Consider the following 26,386-nt stretch of genomic DNA (forward strand, 5'->3'; position numbering starts at 1 on the left):
CTTTAAAGCTTCTTTTTACATTTCTGAAGTGAAACAAATTAGTCAGGAACCTTTGTAGATGGAGTAATAGTCTAATTTGTATAGACTTTTTGCACTGAAAAAATATTATATCCACTTTCCTTAGAATCAGGTATAAAGAGGGAATTTATACTAGGAACTAGATAATTTTGTGACAGTGTATAACTGGTTATATTTTGGACACTTAAAAGTAAACAAAAAACTAGATAAACTGTAATCATAAATTATTGTTAACTTCTTTTGTGTAGCGAAGTGAACAATAGAAGTGGCTTCTTTTTAATTTCAATATTTACTTGTGCAGTTTTCCTAAAGGAGGTTAAGACTAAACTGCTGTAATATATGAGCTGTAGGTCTAGGCACACGTAATAAAAAGCTTGTTCCTTCTGAACCTTTAATCATGAAAATCTTCTAAAATATTTCCTATTTAAATGAAGATTTGTTAAGTAGGAGCACTGGCATTTTCCAACATTGTCCCTTGCTTAAGTAAAGTTGAGAAAGTTGCTGCATGCTCAATTACTTCACATAGTATAGGCTTTTAGTAAGCAGGACCAAGATCTGGCAGCTTGTAGCTCTGTATTAGCTTAGTTTGTGTTATAGCCAATTGCCGTCTGACCTCTCCACACTGCAGAGGAAATGCGATGCCATCTGTATATCTCTTAGTCACATTAAATTATGTCATTTATATTACATTGGAATGCAGAGTTTACTTTATGCTTCGCAGCAAAATTAGCAAAAGTAATAAGATACAAGCAGAAGCACAAAGGTGAAAATTTGTGGGGTCTGTTTCTCTCCAGCTTGCTTTGATTCTGCCAGGTGTTGAATTTAGGGACAGAGGGAGGTTGTTTAAATCTATGGAGGTGCTAGCATGTGTAAATGTTTATAGCTCTTAAACACCCACGGATCTCGGGCAAGACTTCCATGTGTTTGATCATACAGGATCAAGTACTTACTACATTACACCCTTAGAAATATGAGCAGGAGGGGAGAAAAGCACATTGCATTTAGAAAATTGATATAAAATTGATAAAATATGCAAAGTATTAAACAAGTATGTTTATACATTAAGCAAACAACTTCATGTTAATACTACCTGGTAAACAAACATTAACAATTAAATACATCACTTTCTTTTTAACAGTTTCCATGACTGTGTCATGCTTATACTCTGTGAGTACAGCCCTGGAGATTTTTTTGCTGAAAGAAGCTAAAAGGAAGCAGGATTTCTTTCCGGGAGGCCTGTTCCAACTCCCATGGAAGGAGATAGAAAAACTGTTATGGATTTAAGTGGGGCTGGGTCCTACATGTAATTTTTCTGTCTTTAATTTCCACAACTAAACTACATTTCTCTTGAAATACACACCTATGGATCCACTGCCTGCTGCTCAAATAAAGAATTGCTCTGCCCAGAATATGAGTTACATTCCACATGGAATAGTTTCCAGAAGATACCACTTTTTTACTGTAGTTTTTTGTAAAATGGAAAGGCAATAAGGCTGTCAGTTATTTGGTAAAGCTCATGCAGGCTGAAACAAGATCCAGCTGCTCTTTGGACATTTATTGCTTCAGTCCTTTCCTGTTAAATGTCCACTGTCATTCTGGTTTTATGTGAAACCTTTCATTCAAAAATATGAACACAGACAAGAAGGACTCTTAAAACAAAACAGTTTTCTATGTGCTAGCTGATATAAAACTAGACTGTGGCTGGCTTGATAGGCTTAAATAAATTTTAGATGTTAATTTATGTCCAAAATATTTATAAATGGTAAAAATATATATGAATCTTTGACATAACTCATCCTATATTTTGTTTTATAAACATTCAGAAACTATTTGCAAGGAAACAGGATATGCACTGTCTGAGAAGCTTTCTACTCTTTCCATAAAAGGATCTGCTACATGCATGTTATACAGAGCTGTTGTATATCACTTTCCTCTTAAAAAAAATATGTATACATAGAAAGGCCAAGGATGAAATCCTTGAATCCTTGAATTCAACAGGAAAACTCTTATTGATTTAATTGGAGCAAAGATTTCACCTCAAATCCTCAGATGTTGAAAACTAGCATAACTTTATTGAAGATGATGAACTAAGCTGAAGGATGCTCTAGTTGCATTATAGATGAGGATCTGGCCCTCAGAATGCGTGTGTTTCTTAGGGTAAGAAAGCAGTCAAGAGGAAATATCTCACAAGACAAGTAAATGATTCAAATTTAGTTTGCAAGTTTAACCCTGGGCTAAAGAAGAGAGCAAAGCCTGTGCTGTAGTCCTCTGCTACCCATTTGTACAGGAGTGCTTGTCATTTTAAATGAATAAAATTAGGTAAACTTGTGTTCATGTCAGATTTATATCCTCATTTGCAAAACATTAACAAATAAAGTGAAAATGTATTTATACACATTATATAAGCTGATCCGAAATACTGATGTATGAACCCACAGTTTTATAGATTACACTTGTAAATCAATGTAAATTGCTTGGTCAGAATGTTCATGCCTTGCCATCATAGAAATTAGATACAGAAAAGACTGATTCATTTACCTAGTCCATCTCCCTGCCAGCGAAGAATTATTCCTGTTCATTGTAATCTCTTCTAGTGCATTGTCCAGTGTAATGCTGAAAGACTCAAAGATCAGGATTTTTATATTTCTCTATCAGATACAGATTTTATTTTTTTACATCTTGATAATTTAAACAGAGCAAAGTGGCAGCGTTTCAGGGCCTAATGTTTGCAGGTTCTGCGTTATAACATCCCCAAAGCACCTACACCATTAAAACCCAGGAAAGAGCAGCACAATTAGCACATAAAAATACAAGTAAAAATGTGAGCTGTGCAGTCAGCATACTTCCCTTCATCCACGCCTAGAGCGCCTCAGTGATGAAAAACCCTTTGCCGACGCTTTAAAAAATTGGCTTATTTCCATTTCAGAATATGAGAAGCAAGGAGTTTAATAAACATGGGCTAAAGTAAAGCAAAACCTGTAGTTATGAAATGGAGGTATTATCGTCTTGATTGAGGCTCTTAACATTAAGGGCATACTTGGTTAAGTTTTATCTCTCTCTCATTTGCACAGATTCCATTTCCTAGCTCGGTATGTATGGGAGACTATATATAGAGATCTGACACCCATCTCTATTTGGCTGTTGAATCTTGGCAACTGAGTCCATTAACCCCATAGCATCATGCACTTCTGGAGTCTACTTGAGAGGTGTGTGACATTAGAGGCAGCAGAGCTTACAGGTAAATGAGCAAAGTGTGAGGCAAACAAGTTCCCCAGCTGTTACTGGCACTGACTGAATGGAAGCTTTGTCCAGCCATCTATTTCTGCATGACAGGAAGTTTTCTTGTTACAGTGAGTGACTAGTACTTGCTGATATCATGAACTTATCACAAACTTATCCGTAATACGACAAGTGAAAGAGACAATAGTTAACTGGAAATATGTGTAGCTGGTTTATCATTTACTGATGAAACTATCCTTGCTGAGAAGGTTTGTGCCCATGTGATAAGTGTCCATCAAATTATAAAATGGGCCTATTTAAATCCCTGAACTAGAGCAAGAATGATAGAAGATCTTGTGACTAAGATGCAAGACTGAATCAAAAGATGCAGGCCCCCATACTGGTTCTGATGCAGCTTATTTGGATCTGATTAATGTTTCCAGAAGTATCCACTGATGCTTCTGGTGCCCAGTTAGGGGAAAAATTAGCCAGATTTTTCAGAAACTGTGGACATTCATTCTCCCTATTAATTTGCTGTGAATTTTTTTAATGTAATGCTCTTCTGAAGTTCTGGTTCTTTCAATATGTTTCAGGAACTGAGGTTCCCAAATAATTTATGTGATTCTGAAAATTATGTGCTTAATCTTTACATCTTGCCTCCTCATTATCTCCAAATTGATATAATGCTTTCCTTAAAGGAATGTGATGAGGCTGACATAATTCAAGATGGTAAATTGTGTTGAAATCTTTAGATGGAGAGAGAAAAATACCAACTCTTAATTCTCTGTTTTTTTCATTTTTCTTCTGTATATCTTCATATTTTGTCTACTTTTGAACTGATTTTAGCTCTCTGGCTTGGGAGTATTCGTCTTCTGAGAATTAAGTCATTTAGTACAACAAAATGAGCTTAGTAATGCACACTATTCTTTGATGGAAGGCTACTCTACTTTGATCACCAATACATCATCATTCATTACAGTGCTTCATATCTGATTCTCTTTTCCTTTCCAGGGGCACAAATCAGGAATAAAGTCAATGAAGTCTGTGGAATTAAACTGGCGTAAGTGACTATATTCAGGCTTTCCTTCTATTCAGACCTCCTTACTCTGACGTGTAAATTGACTACCTTTTTACAATAGAAGGCATTTAGGAGTAAATTTCCAGTGTGCTGTATGATCATTAGATTGGTATGTAATTCATGTGTGCCATTTTGAAAATGCCAGTGCCCCTTTGAAAGGGTATGAAGGAAAAATGGTTGCTTCTATAATGTTACTTAAAAGGCTTCTGTTTATCAAAACCTCATTGTGTCATGAAGGTACTGTTCGTGCCTACTGTAGAAAAAGCACACTTGTCTTTGTGACTGCTCTATGGAACAACTCTTGAATAATGGAAACTTACTTTGTACATATAAGAGGGATATATAATCCTCCTCCTGCCCCTTGGAAAAACTAGAAAATTTGGCTTTGCTATTTCTGAATTTAATCTTAATCTTCAGAGCATTAAAACTCTCCAGTGGGGCCAGTGGTTGAACTGAGCTACTGAATATTGCCTGCAGAAATTTATTACAAGAATGAATAATATAGTCTTTTCTCCATGCCATTTTAACCTGTTGTGTACCATTACGACGGAAATTCGAGGTTGGAGAATGAGGGCTGTCACTTACCTGCCTGCAGATACCATTTTCACTTTGGGTGCAACAAAATAATACGTGATCATAGTTCTGCACTCTCTTTTGAATTTTTCCTTCTTCTGAATCAAAAAATATTCCTGATGCAGAAATGGCTGCAGTTCAGCTAGCAGCGAGACTACATGTTTCGTGTTTTCAAATACAAAAATAATTGCTCTGGTTGTTAACAGAATTGATTTCATTACATGGAATTGTACTCCTTAGGCAAGGTCTCAGGGACTTTTCTGCCCAAATGGGAGTTTCAATAAAGTGCTGGCTGATCCTTGTGCAAGGCTGAAGTTTACTGTTCTTGGTAATGAATCATTCTTCACCAGTGTCTCTGATATACCGAACTATCAAAATGGAAAAGCATTTAAAATATACCATCATTTTATATTTGTAGAATTGCAGACTCAGAGGCCTCTAGGCCTGTTAGCTCAATACAGACAATAAATTGTAAACCAAAACAAGAAGCCCACAGAAGACATGAAAAAAATCCTGAAACAGTGTAACTACCACCACCTTCCAATATGTACACATACCTACTGCATATGCATCCTCCTAGAGATGTTCCTGTATGTAAAACACCAGAAAGACAAGCCCTCAAAAAAATGGAAAACCTAAAGCGTCCTGAAGGATGCCAGAAACTGTAAAGCTATAATTCTACCTCCTAAAGACAAGGAGGATTTCTGCTGTTTACACCAATAACTCCAAAGTTTTTATCTGTGGAGAGGTATATATTTAAGTTTTAAAATTTGTTGTATTTAATTGTAGTGTAGAGATAAGAGTTCCAAACTGCTTGGCTTCTCGAACCATATTTAATCAGTGGTTTTAAAATATTGATGATATGTGTATCCCTAAGACTTATCTGATGTAACTGTAGGTTCTTGTACAAAGACCGATAACCTGGTGGGATTAGGCATGCTTTGTTAGTACATAGAATTCCAGGGTCTCAATCACATGTTGAAAATTGCTAATTAGTAATTTTGTTCTCAGTTGCCATATCAACAATTATCTTTTAGGGTGTTCACATTAACTTCTTCAGTGGCGTGCAGGTTCATTGAAGCAGATTCATATGCCGTCAGTGAGATACCTGCATGATGTGTATATACTTCTCCAGTTCTAGTTGCTGTGGGCTTGATTTAACTATTCCTTGACTCTCACCGAGTTCATGAAACAAGTCCTGCTGCTTTCAAGCCATGTGCAGATGCAGTCAAAAGATTTAGGTAGGAGGAGACATAATTCCTCTTCCCAGTAGCATGCTCCCAGGGTGTTACATTACTAACTGACTACTATTCAGGTCTTAATCACAGCAGAAGAGTATGTTTATGCTACCAGTTTAAGTAACATTGTTTCACTCTAAATCTGTTCCCCTGATTATCCACATCATGTACTTGTCCTGGTTTTGGCTGGGATAGAGTTAATTTTCTTCTTAGTAGTTTGGTGCAGTGCTGTGTTTTGGATTTGGTGTGAGAACCATGTTGCCAGCACACGGATGGTTTTGGTTGTTGCTGGGTGAAGTCAAGGACTTTTTAGTTTCTCAGGCCCTGCGAGGGAGAGGGCTGGAGGGGCAGGGGACATTGAGAGGGGACAGAGCCAGGACAGGTGACCCAAACTAGCCAAATGGATATTCCATACTATATGATGTCAGGCTGAGTATATAAGATGAGGGAAGAATAAGGAAGAGGGGAACATTCAGAGTGATATTTGTCTTCCCAAGTAACCACTGTTCATGACAGAGCCCTGCTTTCCTGGAGAAGGCTGAACACCTGCCTACAGATGGAAAATACTGAATGAATTCCTTGTTTTTCTTTGCTTGCATGCATGGCTTTTACTGTCTTTATCTCAACCGTGAATTTTCTCACTTCTACTCTTCTGATCCTCTAGCCCATCCCATGGTGGGGGGAGTGAGTGAGAAGCTGCGTGGTGCTTAGTTGCTGGTCAGGGTTAAACCATGACGTACATCTTAGATTGCTCCTGAGATACCCTCTAGATCAACTAGATTTCTCTTGATGGAAAATCTGGGAATGGATTGGCAGTTCTGATAATTTAAGGATTAAGCCAATACACAGTATGAATGTGATGGCACCAAATCTTTACTCCCTTTACCCAGCTTAGTCTTTCAGTAGTGTCCCCTGAAACCATCTCACACCCTTTTATCACAAGGGCTCTTTACTTCAGGGCAGTGACTCTTTAGGACTGTGCTGTCCAAGCACAGGGATATTGGATTGAAAAAGAGCTTTCTCATTGTTATGGTCATTTTATGGCCATTTTAGAAATATTTCTAAAGGGCCCCCAGCCAAAAGGAAGGCCACATGGAGCCGGAAGGTTTGGGCCCTTGTGACAGTGTGTAGACAGGGGAAGAGAGTATTTACAGCTGCAGAAATTTCCCTGAACATCTGTAGGGATGCATGCTGAGAAGTTGGAGTACAATCTTGTATGCTGCTAGAAATAAGAATAAATGAAAGCAGCTTAGATAAAGGACCATGGTGGGAATATGAAGGCTGTGACCATGTGGCAAACAATGTGTGGACAACTGTTGAGCACAGCACAAATAGTCTGCTATAGAGACCTGAAAGTGAATAAGTGCAAAAATATTTGTGGTAAATATTTAGCCAGAGATCCCTTCAAATGTACATGTGGGCAGAGCACTGTAAATGGCACTAGCCATGAACAGTGTGTGGCCACACCGTGCTGTCTGGCCAGAGGAATGGGACTGCTCCCTGCAGCAGGTCATGAGGGCATCAGAGATATAGCAAGCAACTGCAGCCGCTCTCCACCCCTGTGGTGTCATACCCAGGGCTGCATCACCATTGCTCCCTTCCTTGTCTGCATGCACCTTTCCATCCCTCAGCTGGCAGCCAGTGTGATGTGGGAAAAGGTTTCTGCTTCCCTTTGTTGCAGGTTATCTGGATCAGATTTCTGACCAGGCAGCCCATATTGGGCTGTGAAATTCCATTTGTCACAGATCTTAGGGCTATGTGTGAAAGCCAAGTTCTGTGGAGGGGTGCGTGTGCCCCCCATAGCTGCCCACCAGGAGCCAGCAGCAGCTGACACTGCTTGAACTCAGCGGCATTCAATTTCTGTTTGGAAATCTGGAAGCTCAGCCTTGGTGTTGAGCCTCCAGAGTGTTTTGCTGTGCCCTTACCCACTTTTACCCCACTGATAAAACCTTTGCCCATCAACAGCAATGGGGCTGAGTAGAAGGGAAAGGGGAAACTATGACACAGATCTCAGTAATCTGCCTGTCATCCAAGGTACAGATCCCATCAGTTCAGTGACCTTGAGAGGATGATCAAGTGTATTCACAGTGGCTGGTAAATAAATAAGTGTTTCATGGTAGAAAGATACATTTCATAGTGACCTAGGGGTATATGTAGAGAGTGCTGACTAATGCATTTATCTGATAATTTCTCTCATGATTTGTTGAAATAAAAACATGAAGTCATACCTTCTGAATGCCTTCTTTACTGCCAAGGCCATCCCTCAGGTTTCCCAGACCCTGGGGGCAAGAGAGAAAGTCTGGAGAAAGGAAGACTTTGCCTTGGTTGAAGACGATTGCATTAGAGATCATTAAAGCAAACATGACACCCACAGATCCTCCCTCTCTGCCCTGGTGAGGCCACATCTGGAGCGCTGTGTCCAGTTCTGGGCTCCCCAGTTCAAGAGAGACAGGGAACAACTGGGCAGGGTCCATCTGAGGGCTACCAAGATGATGAGGGGACTGGAGCATCTCCCTTATGAGGAACAGCTGACAGAGCTGGGCCTGTGTAGCCAGGAGAAGACTGAGAGGGGATCTTACCAGTGCATACAAATATCTTAAGGGCGGATGTCAAGAGGATGGAGTCAGAATCTTTTCAGTGGTGCCCAGCGGCAGGACAAGGGGCAACAGGCACAAACTGCAACATGGGAAGTTCCATCTGAATATGAGGAAAAAGATCTTTACCTTGAGGCTGACAGATCACTGGAACAGGCTGCCCAGAGAGGCTGTGGAGCTTCCTTCTCTGGAGACTTTCAAAACCCACCCGGATGTGATTCTGTGCAACCTGCTCTAAGAGACCCTGCTCTAGCAGGGGGTTGGACTGGCTCATCTCCAGAGGTGCCTTCTAACCCCGACCGTTCTGTGATTCTGTGAGACTTTATGGAGGATTAAGTTAAAAAAGAGGAGTTAAAAGTTTATTCCCTGTGCAAGTAGAAGAGCATGAGGAAATGTCTGCAAATCAAATCGGAACACAGAGAATCCACATTCTGGAGTTTGGTTTACATGGTTGTAGAAAAATCGCTGATTTCAGTTTGTAAGATTGTCCTGAAATATAGTGGCTGTTTGTGTCTTCTTCTAATATTTTGTTGAAGCTTTGCTTTAACTTTTATGGCCAGTAGCAAAAAGAGTCCTTGTGTCAGAAAATAAATTTGATCTTCTTTCTTTTTAGATACTCTTCTACTTTAGCAATTTTGTACTGCAGCTGAATGTAGAAAGTCTCAGAAACTGCAGATTCTTTCATTTCACTGTTTGAAAAGATATGTCAAATTCATTGGTAAGAATAAGAATTATACAGAGAACACTTTTTGCTTTCCATTTACTTTTTCAGATTGATGCCTTTCCACTCTGCTGTGTCTCAGGTCACTTTAAAAATGGCCTTAATATTTGTAGCAAAGGATAGAAAACATCAATTTTTCCCTGATAAAAGGAATTAATATGTGGACTCTATGATTCATAAAATAAAGTTTCTTTAAAAATAGCTTAATGCACCTTTTTTTCCAGCAACCGATATGTTTGTTTTCCTACCCCCTCTTCCAAACATAATTTTAACATGCTTATGATTAAATCTTCAAGGGGTGGGAAATAACCACTCAGTAACCTTCCTTCATTGGTGTTCAATAGTGAATACAGCTTAGAAAATAAAATGGTATTTGGGGGTTACATCAGTCCTTTTAAACATTTGCAGTGGAGAAGGAACAGGTTGGAACATATATGGCCTAAATTATGTCACAGACCACTGCTACTTTTATTGGGTTTCTTTTTTTTGGTTTTTTTTTTTTTATATAGCAATTTTTTAGAGGCACTGGTCAAGCTCTGTTCTAGACAGGACTTAACTGTGCAGCTGCTTGGAATTTCCCACCAAAATTTTTCTGATTAAGAAGAACATTCTCAACAATATTAATGTCACAAAAAGAAGTAGCTTCCCCAGATAAAATACTCCTGATTTTCTGAACATGTGAAATAGATTTGTATTTTTCTTGGGCTTTTTTCAGTCATGCACTGAAAGATTCAAGGCGGCAACTGAAATACTACAATTCAAAATGGTGCCACTGAACATCAAAGGAACTGTCCTTTACGTGTCTTGAGGTCTTATTCTCATGTGTGAGTATGTTGCCATTCAAGTTGTTTCTCTGCAGCCCAACTGATTTTACTGTTGTCTTGCTGGTACCCACAGCTGGCGGGATTTCCCAGTTTAGATGGTGGTAGAATTGGTACTGGATGTGTCAGAGTACTGTACATGTGCACAGCAGCTAATTTGCCACATTGCGCAGTAACCCTAGCATGGCCGGACCCATCGCACTGCTGTGCGTGCACCACAGATCTGGGGGTATGTGTTAATCATTACCAGAAGTAGACAAGTCTATTTTTCTATGGAAATTTTCAAAAGAAATGGGGAAAATTAATTTGTTTTCAGATAACTTTAATGAAGAAAACAATGAATCAACTTATTTCTGACCTAGGCTGGTGCACACTTTTTCAAAAGGATCCTTTCTATGATATTCCGGAGTATAAGAATAACATTTGAATGAGTGCATTAACATTTGTGCAGTACAAACCAGTTCTAGTCATAGTGTACAAGTCTCAGTACTTGTCAGTAGTATCATATCTACATTGTGAGGAAAAACCTTGGACTATAAAGTCCTTGACTAGAACTAAGTTCAAGTGCAGATTTCACATCCAAATTCACTCCTGGTAGAGTATGCAGGACCTCTGGTTGATTAGTTTTGTTAGAAATAGGAGCCAGGTGCATACCTTTCTGTTTGTACTTCAGATGACATTAATGCAGCAACAGGAGTGACCGATTCTCAGTGCAGACAAGTCCCCAAGTATACCTTTTTTAAGGGGATACTTTTCATTAGTGCTTTAGCTGATATTACTCATAAACCAAACCCTTGCACTACCAGTTTAATCATTGTCTCAGGCAGAAGCTTATTAGTGCAAGGTCATTCTATGCTTTTTTATTTCATGTTTTCCCTTAGAGAAAGTGAGCGATGTCTCCAGAAAATCACCTACCTCCTGCCTGGCATATCACCACCACAGACTGCTGCCAGCATAGATGTGATGCCTCTTGGACAAACTTCATGTTGCACCAAAACAGAGAGTTTACAGTAGAAGACAGATAATAAGATCAAGTCCTGAAACTTGTATGTGGGCTTATGTAAGCTGTTTAAAGAAATATGATAAAACTTCTATTTAAAAAAGTGAACTGTTTTCCTTGAAAATATTAGATCTCTCATTGTGAATTAAGTGCTTTTGAAATGCTGGATTGATAACTCTGGAGATCAAAGTCTTACACCTGGCTAAGCTACTTACATGTCCCCGTGGCCTTGGAGCACCCCACAGTCTAGCCCTCAGGGGTGGGGAAGTGTTCTGATTCCTTTGCTGCTGTTAAAGGAATTGAGGTGCAAAAAGACAAAGCGATATATTTAAGCTCACATTAGAAGTCTGTGCTGAAGTAGGGATTTCAGACCAGGCATCTGATCTCCTTAGGTAGCAATCCAAATGGGAACTGTCACCTCTCTCCTACAGAAAAAGCAATGACAGCCAGAAAGCCTCTGATCAAAAAGCACAGGAGTTTTCCCTGTTCAATCAAGTCCCTGGCCCTTCAGGAGAAAAACAATGAAAAAACAGAATGAAGAGGGAATAGTTAGAGGTGGCTGACACCAGTGTGTTAGCAACTGGACTGTGGTCTAAGCAGCTTGTTATAGAATAGTAAATAATGAAACTTGGCTTAATTTTTTTGTTATTCTTTGCCATGTAGTCTTTGCCAAACTATTACTTGTTTTAGAGTGTATTTCTAATAGAATTTGAAATAGCTTGAAAATTAGGAGAAAATTTCTGCTGCATCACTGTTCTCACAGATTATGATGGGAGTGGTTTAGAGCAAAATACGCCAATTGAATAGAAACATTATTCCTCCTGGAATTACCATTTTCCCTTTTCCTCCTGCCTCCCTCTCCAGGCTCCTCAGCAACACATAGAGGGGGTTTCTGGGCTTCTTCCCTCTTTGGTGACTTACTGGACAAGGAATTGAGAAGCCAAGATTTCCCAGATGTCTATGTTCAATGCTTCCTCTTTTTTAACTCCTGCAGAATCATGCAGAATATACTAGGAGGAATCCAGATTCAGAATCTGTGTGACAAATCAAAGATTTCTGCACAATACAAATTGTAGTTCTTTGATCTGAAGTACTGATACTGCTTTGTTCTTTTACATCAGTAGGAAATTCAGCCCATTTTCCCCTATTCTGTGCATACTCCTTAACCCCCCCAATAATAACTAATATTTTAAAAATCAAGCATAATTAATCTATCATATTTATAGCCATGTAAATTAAAGAGGTCTCAACTAATAATGTGAATCACATAATTTAAAATAAATAAATAAAAGTGGTATAGGCAGAAAAGCAGCCAACCATATGGTTTCACCATATGCTGAAGCATACTTACTGTCCCTTATATCCTGTATTCCCTGTGAAAACTATGTATACATATTCACTGATAAAAAAAAAAGAAAAAAGAAAAAAACCCTACTTGAAAGAACTTCAAAGCTACAAGATCAAGTGCTCTGTATTTGGACTCTGTGAAAATTCATGCAGTCATAATTTGTCTAATAGATGGATATTGCAAAGATATGTTTTTTATGGGCTTGATCACAACAGTTTTTGCCTGGAAGCTCTCCCTCATTCACTGGAGGTGATGTATGGTTGTCACTGAATGAGTATGAATATTCACATGAAGGCATTGATCCATACCCTAAAGACAGGTGTCACACACCAGCTCCTCTTTTATTCAATGGGGAAGTAGTTCTGGATTGCTTAGTGTCTGTACCTGATACCCTTTAGATGAGTTGAGGGCTATGTGTATTTCCAAGAGATACATCAGTTACTATCATGGCTTTAAGGTCTGGACTCAACTTTTGCTGCATTATTGATGGAAAGGAAACAGAGGTACCAAGCAGTGTTCACCTACCAGTAGGATTCACTGAAAAAATTCAAAACATTATTTCATTGAAAAACAGATTTTTATTGAAAATATTAATCACATTTCTTTTCACTGTAGTGAAAAATATTCTTTCAATTCAATTTTCCACTAGGAAGCCTTGAAGTAAGCTTTTCATCCCAGCTGTGGTAAAAGTTCTCTGCCTTTGCACAACTACCATATAGTTTTTAGGATGAACCACTGTATGCTGACCTCTTCAGCTAGAGGGGATCTTCATAATGCACTGCATTATTTTTTGTCTATACTTAAATAATCTGGGTTGTCCTTTGTTTTGAGACTTTTTCCCATTCTGAGAGAAAAATATGTTCTGGAATAGCAAAATACTGTAGAGGATGGTAAATCCATTTTCAATTAGCTCTGTTTAGAAGGGTGTCCGTAAGGCCCCATAGGAATCTTAGTCTTCTGAAGGATTTTGTTTGACTATTTTGTTAGACTACTCTGGAGTCCCTGCCAGGTTATATATAGTAGCAGTCTTGATACTGGCAGCACAAAAGTCAGCTCTTTGCTGGAGCCCACCCAACCACAGGGTGCTGCCGCTGGTACTGAAGCTTTGGCATGTCTGCTGCAGTGGTTGGTGCTCTGAGTGGTGTGGCTGAGGCCAGTAGATGGGCTGAGTCCCTAACCCAGCAAAAGCTGCGAGCTGCCACCTCTCCTGGAGGCAAAAGCTTGGGAGGTCACCAAACTTTACCCTCCCTTGTGATCTCAATGCTGGTAATGACTGCAGTCCACGTATGTTTTATTTCTATAACCTTTCCATCAGAGAAGTGATCCTGATCCTCTATTGCTCATACATTTACCTGTTTCCTTATCATAATTCACTGAGGCAGGGCTCAGAAAGTCTGTGTGGGTCAGTTAAAAAGTAGATACTGCTCATCATTGAAAAAAATGAAAAGAGTGGGAAGGAGCAGAAATTTGTTGCGTCTTAAAATAAACATAATGGAATTGGAATTTGAACAGATGAATTATGTTTTTATGTTCTTATCTTCTGTGTATCCATAACATTCCCAGGAGGCTTCACATCAACATTTTGAAATCTTTTTGATAAATGCATTCACTTTCTTATAAAAATTGACTTGTGTTTGGATTTTTCATCTTATACTCCAATTAGCATTTGAACCCAAAGCTTTAAGCACATGATACAGTGATGTCTTGAGTGCATATATTTAATGTAAATGTTTCAGATCATTACTACCACAGCTACCAAGTGCTGTTTTATTTCTGGGGAGTTTCAGAGCTGATTATACCTTGAAAATGTATTTTTTCTATAATCTATTTTCTAACTCCCATTTATGTCTTTTTAGAAGTATAGAAAACAATTAAGATTATGTCAGTGCTAAAGATACCAAAGTCTTAGGTTGAAACCTAAAGTGGGACCTATCTTTCAAAGAGGAACAGGTCAAAGGAGTTAATGGCTAATGTGTGACTTAGAGCTAATTTCAATGAAAGAATATGGAGTGATGCTGCTATTATTTCCTGATTTTTTTTCACATTCTCCTTTTTTCTGATCTTGCCTTATGGAGAACATAAACATTTTTTATTAGGAAGACAAACGGAAAAGAAAATAAACCAAGAGGTGACATCTCCAAACTGGTAACTGTACGTGATATAAACATATACATATATAGCAGTGACTTCTTCAAAAAAGGACAACCCACATGCAGAATACTCAGTATTCTAAACACAAAGTTGTAGGATATTTTCTTATTTGTCCCTACTATACTAAATAAAATGGCTGCTACCGTTTCTGCCTCTAGCAATGTCAAGAATATAGTGAACTTAAAAGACGGACATTGTTCAAAGCAGATGAGATCAGGCCCCTGTGTAACAGACCAGAAAATCTGGAAGTTTGTCATGTCCCTTCAGACAGAAGTTGGCCACAATGAGAGACAATGTAGTCAATTTTGGGCTCTGGTGTAGCTCTCTTTGTGCTGGCTCAGCTGCTGGAAAGGAGCCACGGGGTTAGATTGATCACCCCGTGTGGAATACACCTCACAAGAAGGATGTAGCATATGTTTGGCATGATGACCCCACACTATTCCCTTGATTGGGACAGAGGGAGAAGGCATAGCACTCCACTATTCTGGCTGATCGCAAGCCATTCAAAGCCACAGTAAATTAGAGAAGCCTTTCTGAGGTGTATTAATTTATACCAGAATGGGGAAAGACATAGACCTAGCATCCAGGAGGTATAAAAAATTATTTTTTCTGCTCCCTCTTCCTTAATCCTAGGCTGCCTTTTGTGACAATTGAAAGCACTACAGGAGTCACAATGGCTAAGCCATTTTATTGGTATGAGACTCTGCAAGATGAGGAAAATCATGACTGTCCAGTTAGGTTCAGAGGACAGCAGACTTCAACTGTATTATGCTTTCAAACTCCCTGTGAAGCTACAGATGATTTCCTCTGACTGAGCAGTCCCCTCTGTGAAAAGGACAGAACTACCTGCTTGAGATCTTTGGTTGAAAAGCACATATGTCAGTCGTACATTGCTGTTTCCTTCTGTCACTCACTACCCAAGATTTGCTTTGCATGTAGAATTCAAGCAGCTCCTTGTTTTGCAAAGGACATGGCTGAGAGGAAGGAGTTAGCAATGGATTAGGATTTAGGAGAACTTTGCTTTGCCACAGGCTTGCTGTGGGACTTCCAGATTGTTATCTCTTTGTGTTTCAGTTCCCCATATGTAAACTAAAGATAATAATCCTCCTCTTGGCTTGATACTTGTCCTATTTATTTAGTTTATAAACTTCCTGGGGGCAGTGATCATCTTTAGTATGTATAACACCTACCGGAGAGAAGCTCAGATAGCATTTAGGGCCTCTATGTACTGCTGTAAAATATCTATTAAATAATTATGTTATGTCAGGCATTGCCAAATGGTCTTGTCTCCTCAGACTTCTAAAGAATTTTTCTTAATGTACAAAAAAAGATTCAGTCTCAGACATCTGCAAGGATTTTGCTTTTGTGTGGAAGGCAGTATGTGCAACTGTGGAAAGAGACCTCACTGGGTACCAGGAAGCTCTACAGTCAGCTTTGTTCTTGACTAGAATGGATTCTTAAGGCTGAATTGCTTCTGGAGGATTGTTGAGCGTTGGGGAGCGGGGGGAGTAGGGGGAGGGGGTGGTGCAGGGGATAGGTGTTTCTGATCCTATTAAAATGAAACTCATAGGTAAACAAATGAGTACATAATTATTGTCCTGCATGCTCTTCAGTCATTTTGTTGCCGAATTAGTGCATGTGTAAAAACACCCAGATACTCCCAACAGATGTTTATTCCTCTGAGAAGCTAGTCTGCAAAATCTCTGGACTTCTGATTCTACTCAAAAAATTTGACCCATAATGGGATCAGAAGAAAGGCAGTACATTTGGTTTGCTGCCTCTGTGCAACTGCATTTAAATGTATGAGACCTACATTCTCTCTTGGCAAAGACAAGATAGGTCATTGAGATCTTCCAGGGATTATCAATAATGTTTTTTCCAAACATATACCCAAATTCTGGGTAAATATTTCTTGAACAAGTATTTTTTAGCATTGGATAGCTCAGGACTATGAAGGTCTTTTCTGTGTCTTGTAGTATCCTACAAAAGCAGTAAAGTGAGGAAAAAAGTGAAATTTAGATACTCTCAAAAGATTTTCAAGCCTTCTGATGAATTTTGAGCTTTTAACAAAATTAGCAAGTAGGCACATTTCTTTGGGTTTATGTTTTAGGTGAAATCATCACCCAACTCCATTGCTGAGCTCTCTACAAGACTAATGCTACCAAACTTTATTTCAGTTGTGATCTCTGCCAGATGGAACTAGAGGAGTTGGTAAGTGTGAGTGTTACTCTGGCACAAGAAATTGACTGAGAATCGGGCCCAGGGTAACTGTAGTGCTTTTACTTACTTAGTATTTTTGTCTTCGAAACAAAAATACCCAGATAGATTTAGAGAAAATTTTGACTGTTGTCATCAAAGATAAAAAGGGGGGAAATGATTATGTGAGGATGACAGAAACTGGACTGAAGAAGATGGTCAGCATTCAAATCTTCCATTTTTTTCCCAGTTTTCTCCTTCCTCCCCTCCCCAGCAGGAAATTTGCCCTATTCCTTAAAATAAAGCTTTTGGGGCTTTTTTCTTCCTTTCTTTTTGGTGGTAGCAATAAGACAACTCCAATGAAAGTGGTTGTCATGAAATAATCACACCTCTGGGGGATTATAGGCATCTGGCTATGATTCATAAAATCCCTCAGGACTGATTCCCCCTTTCCCTCCTCCTTAAGATAACCACACCTCCTGCTGTCTTTTATGACTTGAAAAATAGAGGTTTTGTGATTGTAATGTACAGATATTATTTACGTTCAGTTACTTTGTTTCATTGCATTTTGCATTTAACAAAAAAACAACCAAAGGGGTTTTACTCTCATTCTTGAAGGATTTCTCACTGCCAAGAACAAACAAGTGGCTGATGACTTCCTCAAAATATTTCCTGAGCAACCGTCCCAGGCTGCACTTCCTTCACCAGCATGAATTAATGAGGCATACTGGTCCCTTTCCCCTTCCCTTCCCTTCCCTTCCCTTCCCTTCCCTTCCCTTCCCTTCCCTTCCTTCCCTTCCCTTCCCTTCCCTTCCCTTCCCATTCCCTTCCCTTCCCTTCCCTTCCTTCCTTCCCTTCCCTTCCCTTCCCTTCCCTTCCCTTCCCTTCCCTCGCATTTTGCCACACAGTAACATTATTGACAACATCATGAGCAGTTCCTTTTTTGATACATCCTGTGCCACATCTTAACACTTAAATTGCTTGAGTTATCCTAAATACACTTCTAAACTTGCCAGTAAGCTCTAGAATATCTGTTGCCAACTGTGCATACACACAAAATCCTGCAATAATTTGAACAGCATCATATTCTGCTCATACTTTCTCCCCGTTTCTATTAATTGAGAGCCAGAAATTAAAAATGACTGCTTTCTTCCAGTTTGTATGTGTGTGTGGATTTTAGGACTCATTATAACAAAAGATAGGGACACTTCAAAACAGGAAAAGTAGCAGAATCTGCAGTAGAAACTGCTGAAGACTTGGATGGTTTTATTTACACATATTTTACTCTAAATTTAACTCTGGATCTTGACATTTAGGTTTATGAAAGCGATAACATCTCTAGAAAGATTTTACTGAAACACAAGGCACATTCACTGTTTTCTTAGGCATTCCTGCTTCTGCATGAATTTAGTTCTTTTTAATGCTTTCAGTTAAAAATAAGAAATGTTTTGCCAGAAAACTAGTCAATCATGTAAAAATTAATTAAAATCATACAAATTTAACTTGAAACAAATAAGAAATAAAGGACAAGGGAGAGATTCAAAACATGGAATTAGTATAATGCATTTAGTACTGTAAATGCTTTGCTGCTTCTGAAATTCCTTAACAAGGTGAGTGAAACTATTCTAAGAACACTATTACCAAGAGACACCTTTGAACTGATCTATCCTGAAGAATAACCCCCAGAAAGGTAAGGTGAGGAGGAAGGGAAGGGAAAAAAAAAGCCAGCAAAGCACACACACCCCCCCGCCCCCCCGCAACTTTCATATGTTTGTTGGCCACACAGCACAGCTCCGACTTCTGAACATTTTTCACCAATTATTTTTGTAAAGTATTGATCGCAATTTAATTTTGCAGTCCCAACATGAGAGGCGCTTCATGCTGAAATGTCTCACAGGAGATTGTAATCAGGGTCTAGCCTGAAGGTGAAGCACTAGTACATAGGTTTTACTCTATTCCTCCACTCTTCATCAGTTCTGGGATTGGAGCAGAGGGCATTCTCAGGCAGATTAATTTTTGACGATGGGATCGATGGAAGATGTTTTTTCCTCCTGACATTGAGTCATCTAATTTGCTGTTTATCTTTGGCTTATTGAGTTTCGAGCATTGTTAAATCATACCTTTCAGCTGTTTAATTTCAGATGTGAATTTTGCATTCCCCTCTTGTACTTTGGCATAACTCTTTTACCTAAAATGAGCAGGGTGATGGGCCTTTTTTGACACCAGGTTACTGCTTTCGAGTCTGTTAAGTACTCCAAGGTAATGTTATAGTACTTTCTAGCCTTTTTTCTTTGCTTGTGGCCATAGATCAGATCATCTCTAGGGAAATCATTACTTGCCATCATTATTATCCCTAGCACCTTCATCTATTCTCCCTTGTTTCCTGACTCCATTTCTTGATGAAGTGCCTACTTGTGAGGACACCTTTAACTCAGGTCTTATAATTAACCCCTTCATTGCTCAGGCTGGTTCATTTTTTGTTCCTGTCCTCAATAAGTCATGATCTATGAGTGTAGCTTTTGGAGGAGCTCATATTAACAGCACTCTGGACTTGTCTGTAAAGCTCTTGGAGAGGCTGGTGTTTTTTTCCCCTTGTTTTCGTCTTAGTAGCAAAGTGAACATTTTGCCAAATATATTGATAATGATAAATAAAAGGCTTTCACTCAAATGAAAATTGGCTTTACTTAAACCTTGCTAAAGGGTTATACATTATTGCTTTACATGTCATGGGGGATTCTCTAACCTTGGCCCAACTCTGGACAGCCTATGAAATATTCTTGCAGTTAATAATTTTTACTGACTCAACATACATGCATATAACTATAAATATTTGTATATTGTGCTGACCAGTAAAAGGTGGCTAGAAGCAATAAGTTATCTTTTCATGGGAAGTTGCTAAACTATTATACATCACACTGACTTCAAACAGCCAGCCCATTTGTAATAATCAGAAGTATTTTCATCTTGCATTGCCATTAGCTTAGACTCAAGGCCAGGAAGGGTTAGCTTACATATAGTGTGCTATATGATGAATCAGAGAGACATTATAAGGAGCCTATTGCTCCTGTTCAGAAGCTCAGTGCGACTGCTGCTTTCATTCCTATCAAGTATGCACAGAGTGTCTATCGTAGTCATATAGCTCCTATGAATTCCATAGGCAGCAAATGGTTGAGTCATGCCAGTTATTTCTGCCCAAATCACCCAGGATATGACAGAATATTTCAGCTTGCAGCATGCCCGCTGGGTTATGCTAAGGCCACACAGCACCACAACCCTCTCAAGATGTAAATATATTGTAAGGGTATATGGGTGCTCTCTCAGTGATGGTTGTTGCAATTCAGAGCTCCTCCATGGCAGTCTCAGCTCCTAAAGAAATGTACCGGCTGTCATGTTATGCCTGATTTTGCTCACAGCCCTGATAATCTAGCCCACCACTGACTTGGAGGAAAAGAGAGTTTAACTCCTAGTTATGCCATTGATCTCCTGTTGCCTCACCAGTTCTTTTGCCTGTGAAAAAGGAAGGGTCATAGTACTCAGCATCTCCATCTGGCCTTTTGATCCATCCCTTTGATCCATTCTGGTCCTGTTGTCCTTTGTAGCAGTGCTCCACCAAAGCGGCAGCAAGAGTCGATCTCTGGCAGACAGAGGAGTGTACCTGCCCCTCAGCAGACAGCCCAGCCATCAGCGACCAAACGGAGTCATGATGGTTGTGTCATGGACAAAGACCACACAGGCACTATTGGTATGTATTTGCATGCATAACAGCGTGTATATGTATACATAAAGAAATATATATACACACACACATACATATTATACATATTCATAATGATCTCTATACCTTAAATAATATCTGTCCTGTTTGTTTTAGCTGTTTCCTTCTGCCCATTTTAATTCTTATCCCTTCCAAAAGATTTTGTCTTTTGGGCAGAAGACTACCCATTTCACCTCTGAAAGGTGAAAACCTCTACTCACGATGCTTGAAGATTGAGCAGGACATATTTCAGCCAATTTCTGTGAGAACAGTTTTCAATATACTTTCATTTTTTACAACTAACTGACATCTCCATAGTTCAAGGCTCTTCAAAATCTAAGACAAGATGTTGACTTAGGTGTGGTGTTTTCCTTATAATAACAATGAAATGGTGATGAAAACTAAAAATGCTAATTTAATTGATAAAAAGGTAAATTGAAAATCTCATAAATATAATATTAAACTTCATTGAAATGCTACTTTTATGTTGAAAAATAAAGTATTAGTTTGTACAGGATCTTTTAATATATTAACATTTTGTGACTCTTAAAAAAGGGCTATGTGTACACAAGTATAAAATTCTGTGTAGAGGAACTTTTAGAGGTCTAGACAAGCCTTAAGGTGAGGCATGTTTTCTGTCACTTTTGAGTGCCTGCATTATTCCCATGTTTTAAAGTGGTTCATCCCAACTCTTTTGCAAAGCATCTGTCCTTTGGGCCTGGCTGTATGTACAGCTTCTCTAATGCCACCTTCCCCAGCTGCTCATGCCAGCAGCAGTCCCTTCCTGGCAGGGGAGTGAAGGTAGCTGTAATTACTGGCTGCAGGTGTAAATGCTTGCTCCCTTGCCCTGAGGGAACTGAACCATAGCCATGATTAAAGGTAGTTAGCAATCCCTAATGACTACAAACATGCGGAGCTGATAATTACAACTACTTTTCATTCCACCACCCATGAGGACTGACCTACTGCCAGCAATAAACTTTCTTAAGTTTTATCCCTTTCTTTTATTTTCAGAATTCAGTTTTATAATTATTTCAAATGTTTTTTTGTTAACATTCTTCTAATCTTTCTTGACCTTCTTTTGATTTGTGACTGACAGTATAAGACAGACTGCTGTAAAGGATCTGATAGCAGCTGGAAAGGGGAAAATACTGGGGACAGAGGAAACCTGACCCACTATGGTGACTCTCTATGTTCCAGTTTGTGCCCGTCACGTCAATTTGTATATTACTCTGATGTTATCAAACCCATAAAACTCTAGCTAATGTTACTTTTCAAATATCAAAGTCAGTTGTGAGTTTATATACCCTGCTGCTTGATGGCCTAAATGAACATATTCGTGGTATCCACAGTAAGAGTTGGTTATTTGATTATAAAGCAAATTAGGATGTTCCTATTATTAGGCTCTGAGACTGCCTCCTCCAAAAAAGAAAGACGTGCAAGTTCCAAAAAATGCTTATCTATTAATCAATTACATTCAATGCTATCCACTTTGAAGATATGGGTAAAGGGCAGGGTAGTTGCAGCAGCAGGATTTTCATTCTGCAATAGAAAGACTCCCCTCCCCAAATCTGCAGCAAATCTCTGGCACTATAACCATTACTTATTTTCCCAGAGGACACATCTGTTCAGAGAGTCTACTGTCACCTATGTAATCCCCATTTATGACTGTTGCCACAGAACTGGCCGTTTTTAAAACTCATTGAAGTCTTTTCTCTGCCTTCACAAAAAGGTAAAGGCTAATTAAGGAAATGCAAACAGGAGCTTCTTCTGAGCCTTCAGTAGCAACATAACAGATTGTAACATGAGGAACTGAAGAAGTGAACATGCACTTAGTCCCTCTGGCAAAGGAAAAACAAACTGAAAAACATTATGATCTTTTTGGCATTTAAAAAATATCCTTTCTTCCTTTCTATATTGTAACATATAAACTCCAAAATCAATAATGCAGAGCCACGGTTTAAAAAAAACACAACACAAACAGTACTACAAGATGCTCCAGTCAAAATATCTCTTAACTGGCTCCAGAGGGGCAGAGTCATCCCTTTGTCCTCTTCAGCTGGAGCAATTCTGACCGAGAGGTGAGATATCATATATGGTAGTGGAGCAAAGCTGGAAAAAAAGGAGTGGAAAGGGGATTTCAAGGTTGAAATGTCTGCACAGCAGACTCCTTCGAGGCAGGCATAGAACGATCAGTCAGGAACTTTTGCACGACTCCTATTTTTGACAAAGTAGAACTGATTTCAATATTGGATTAAAGATTTGTTCTTCAAAGAACTATTGTATATGATCCCACTGTTGGGGAATTTATTTCTTTAACAATAAATTGTGCGATAATTCTGTATATTTAAGGACAATTCTGTACAACCTGACCCTCTGAGAAGTAGGACCTTTACCACGGTCTGTGTAAAGGGATTCCTATGAATTAGGTTTTCATGTGTATTGACTTATGTGATTTAGGGGAAACCATTTCACCTCCTTGAAGATGATGATTCCTCCCTCACCTTTCTTCCCTGTTCCATCTTCATTTAACTCTTTGTGCCTGGAACTTTTTTACTGGTGGCTGAATAATACAAAGACCCAGTTTTGTGTTGGTCCTCTGCATATGTAAATCCTATTGCTACTAGTAAATATAGAAATATTAAAGTCTGGGGAAAAAAACACACCAACACACAGTCCTTTAGCTAATTTAGCTGCAGCTTATTTTGGTGGTAATTTGGACAATCCAAGACTTTGTTTTTCTGTCTGGAAATAAATACAGGACTGGACTGCACAGTCTGAGATTTTAAATGTGAAAATTATAACCATTAAATCTGTGATTTGAAAATGTGTCAGCAGAAAGTAGAGAATGATATGGATACATTCTGAGGGTTACTGGCTTAGGGCCACTTGAGACAAGGCAATACATGCGGCACAATGTTGCAAGGAGCAACTGCAGGTGCAAATATGCCTGGGGCTTGTCTAACTTCAAAATAAAAAGTTTGATGGCACTAAGAGCTGCTGGCATTGCCTAAGTATTTTCACTGTGTGCTGACAGAACTGTGGGCTTCCTTGGAAGAGACATCAGGCAGGGTGATAAAGGAGAGAAGGAAGTAGCACTGCAAACCTGCATTTTCAGGAGAAAGGGTCCAAATGAATATCCAGGAGTCAAAAATGAAACAATTACAAGTCTCTGAGTTTGCACCAGTAACAAAAACCTGTTTCCCAGCATTTTCAGTTCTTGTGAATGAAATTGTGAGATGATGACAAGCCTGTCAAAACCCCATCTGAAATCCCTTGAGGTATATAAGTGGTATCTGACAGATGAGCAAGGCTGGACCTAGTACAGCATTTTACCCCTTTCTGCCCAGCAGCCTGCCCTTGTCTCTGACTCATGTTACCACAGCAGCCAAATATCATAGCAGCCAGGTATGTGCCTGCACATACCTGCCACCTTCACTGATGGCTTAAGCTAGTGGTCTGTATGTGGTGTCCTGGGGATAGAGGACTGCAGAATAAAGGCAGAGGAGTTTGCTAGGGACAGAAAAAAATATTGAACTGCTACAGAGAAGTCTGACAGAGGTTGGTTTCGAAAGTCCTTATTTTCACTGACTTGCTTGGTTAAAGGGTAAGATGCTCTAAGATGGCTAGAAATCAGATTTCCTATTTTTGCATTAATCTGTGCTCAGTTTGTGTGAGTGAGTTCTTGCTGGGTTGCTTTGCTGCTTGTCGAAATAGATTATTTTGCTGTTCACAGATGTGTGTGGATTAGTAGTACCTAATACGCTGACATCTAATTGGAGAGAGAAAGATGTGCGTACAGGAGAGAAGCCTCAAGGAAGACCATTTTTCAGTGTCTTTAAGAGAGATCAAGGGGCATGATAATTTATCAGAGTAAGTTTTCAACTCTAAAAATCTACATTCGAATCTTGGCTAAGATGTTGAGTGAGAGTCATTTTGCCATGGCTTGAGCTGGCTTCCAATCAAGTTATTCAGACCTTCTGTAACACACTGTATGCTTTGACTAGCTAAAAAGATTAGCCAGGGCTGTGGCAAACAATTGATGTAGAATGGCAGAGGGGTGCCTTCTTCTGTCTGTAACTCTTCCCAGAGGTAAAATCCTGTCTCTGCTGCTCTCACCAGCAGCACTTCTTTTGATTTTAGTGAAAATGAATCAGATTTATATGGGCTTTGTGTATGATCAGAGATGTGTCCAAATCAAGTTTCTGTAACTGATTTTTGGTCTGTCTGAATTAGTTAACTAATTATGAACAATAACAAAAGAAAGAACAAATGTCATAGTTCAGATTTTCCAGCTTGGGGCTGGGGTGAGAATAAGGTGTGGGTATGGGAAGAAAAATGGAATTTAAACAGGCTTCATTTTTTCAGGGAGATAAGTTGCTTCTATGAGCAACGCTGCATAGTGGGCAATACTGTTCTAACAGAACTAAATCTCTTTTGGAAAGGTAGAGTGGGTGAGAGAGCAGGTGGAAGAAAGATCTGCTATACCAGCTACTCTCGTGTACTCCAACACAATCAAAACACATTTGTTTTCCAGTGCTCTTTGTCCATAGTAGATTGGACACAGAGGACCCACCAAGGATGTGGCACGGGCTCAGTTTTGTTTGCTTGGGCTTTTTTTGCTAGGGACCATAAGGAAACAAAGCTGTAGCAGGTCTGAAGGAACCAACTTTTTAAATTACAGCTGCAACATTTTATTCTTCTGTGAATTCAGCCTCAAGGATCTTATTCACTCTCTCTTCCAGGTCTTTCAGATCACATCTCATCTGCTTCTGCTTTGTGTAATCAACCAATTAATAATGGCTAGAGAAGCAGGCAGAGATAATTGGCATACACTTTCTAGAAGAATAATTGTGAATGTGAAAATAAATTGTATAAATTGTAATTGTTTTCCTTGCCTCTCATTCTTTTGCACTATATTAATCTTTGTAGTACCTCAGGGAAGAACATAATAGAAGATGTCCATTCTGGGTCAGACCAAAGTTCTCATCTAGCCAAATGTCTGTCTTTGACAGAGACTGTTAAAAGGTGGTTTGGAACTGTGATAAGAAAAAGTCAAGATGAACAATGTTTTCCCCAGTACTTCTCTAGCATCCAGCAATTAATGTATTTAGACAATTCCTGAGCTAGAATTTGTAGATAGAGTTCTTCTCCTGCTTAGGTATTTTATATGCTTAACTGATGCTGTTGCAAATCCCACAATTGCTACCCTCATGGATCCTGTGAGGTAGAAAAGTGGTATATTATCTCCACATTATGGATTTTGAACTGAGGAGCAGAAAGACTTGAAATGCCACCATCTAAAAATAGATTAGAGCTGTTACAGTTCATTAGCACAATAAAAACTTTGGAACAAATTGATACCCAGCCTGTCCTTAAAAATCCAACCTCTCTATAAACTTCCTATTACAATACTACACGATGAGACAAGGGTGACTGCAACCCTGAAATTTTATGATAGTTCTGTGTTGCTTCATTTTCCCAGTAAATGCCAGCAATATGATCCTATATAGTATGATTTCAATTACAGAGAGTTGCTTCCAGATGACTTTCAGACTCCAAAATTAGGCACCCTCAATTGAAGAAGGCAAAGTATATTGACATGTGGGACGTTCATCAGAAATTTTCATTGTTTAAAGGGATTTTCCTGTTGTTGGAAGTGTCAATAGCTCATG

At 39.1% G+C, this 26,386-nt stretch overlaps 1 protein-coding gene across 6 annotated transcripts in view; it reads left to right on the plus strand.

Annotated features, from left to right (window-relative positions):
- Nucleotides 1-26,386, plus strand: part of MGST1 (microsomal glutathione S-transferase 1) — an 83,615-nt gene that overhangs the window by 43,678 nt on the left and 13,551 nt on the right. For 3 of the 6 annotated variants that reach the window (XM_037387433.1, XM_037387435.1, XM_037387434.1), the window contains exons 4-5: nt 4,249-4,297; nt 20,557-20,699. In XM_037387433.1, the coding sequence (XP_037243330.1) occupies nt 4,249-4,297; nt 20,557-20,699 (192 nt within the window). Of the gene's footprint in view, nt 1-4,248; nt 4,298-9,333; nt 9,439-10,156; nt 10,266-11,143; nt 14,238-20,556; nt 20,700-24,447; nt 24,478-26,386 lie in introns of those variants that run through there. The other 3 variants (XR_005104261.1, XM_037387438.1, XM_037387439.1) reach the window with 3 other exon arrangements.

Source organism: Falco rusticolus, chromosome 5, assembly GCF_015220075.1.
Source record: "Falco rusticolus isolate bFalRus1 chromosome 5, bFalRus1.pri, whole genome shotgun sequence".
Taxonomy (NCBI): domain Eukaryota; kingdom Metazoa; phylum Chordata; class Aves; order Falconiformes; family Falconidae; genus Falco; species Falco rusticolus.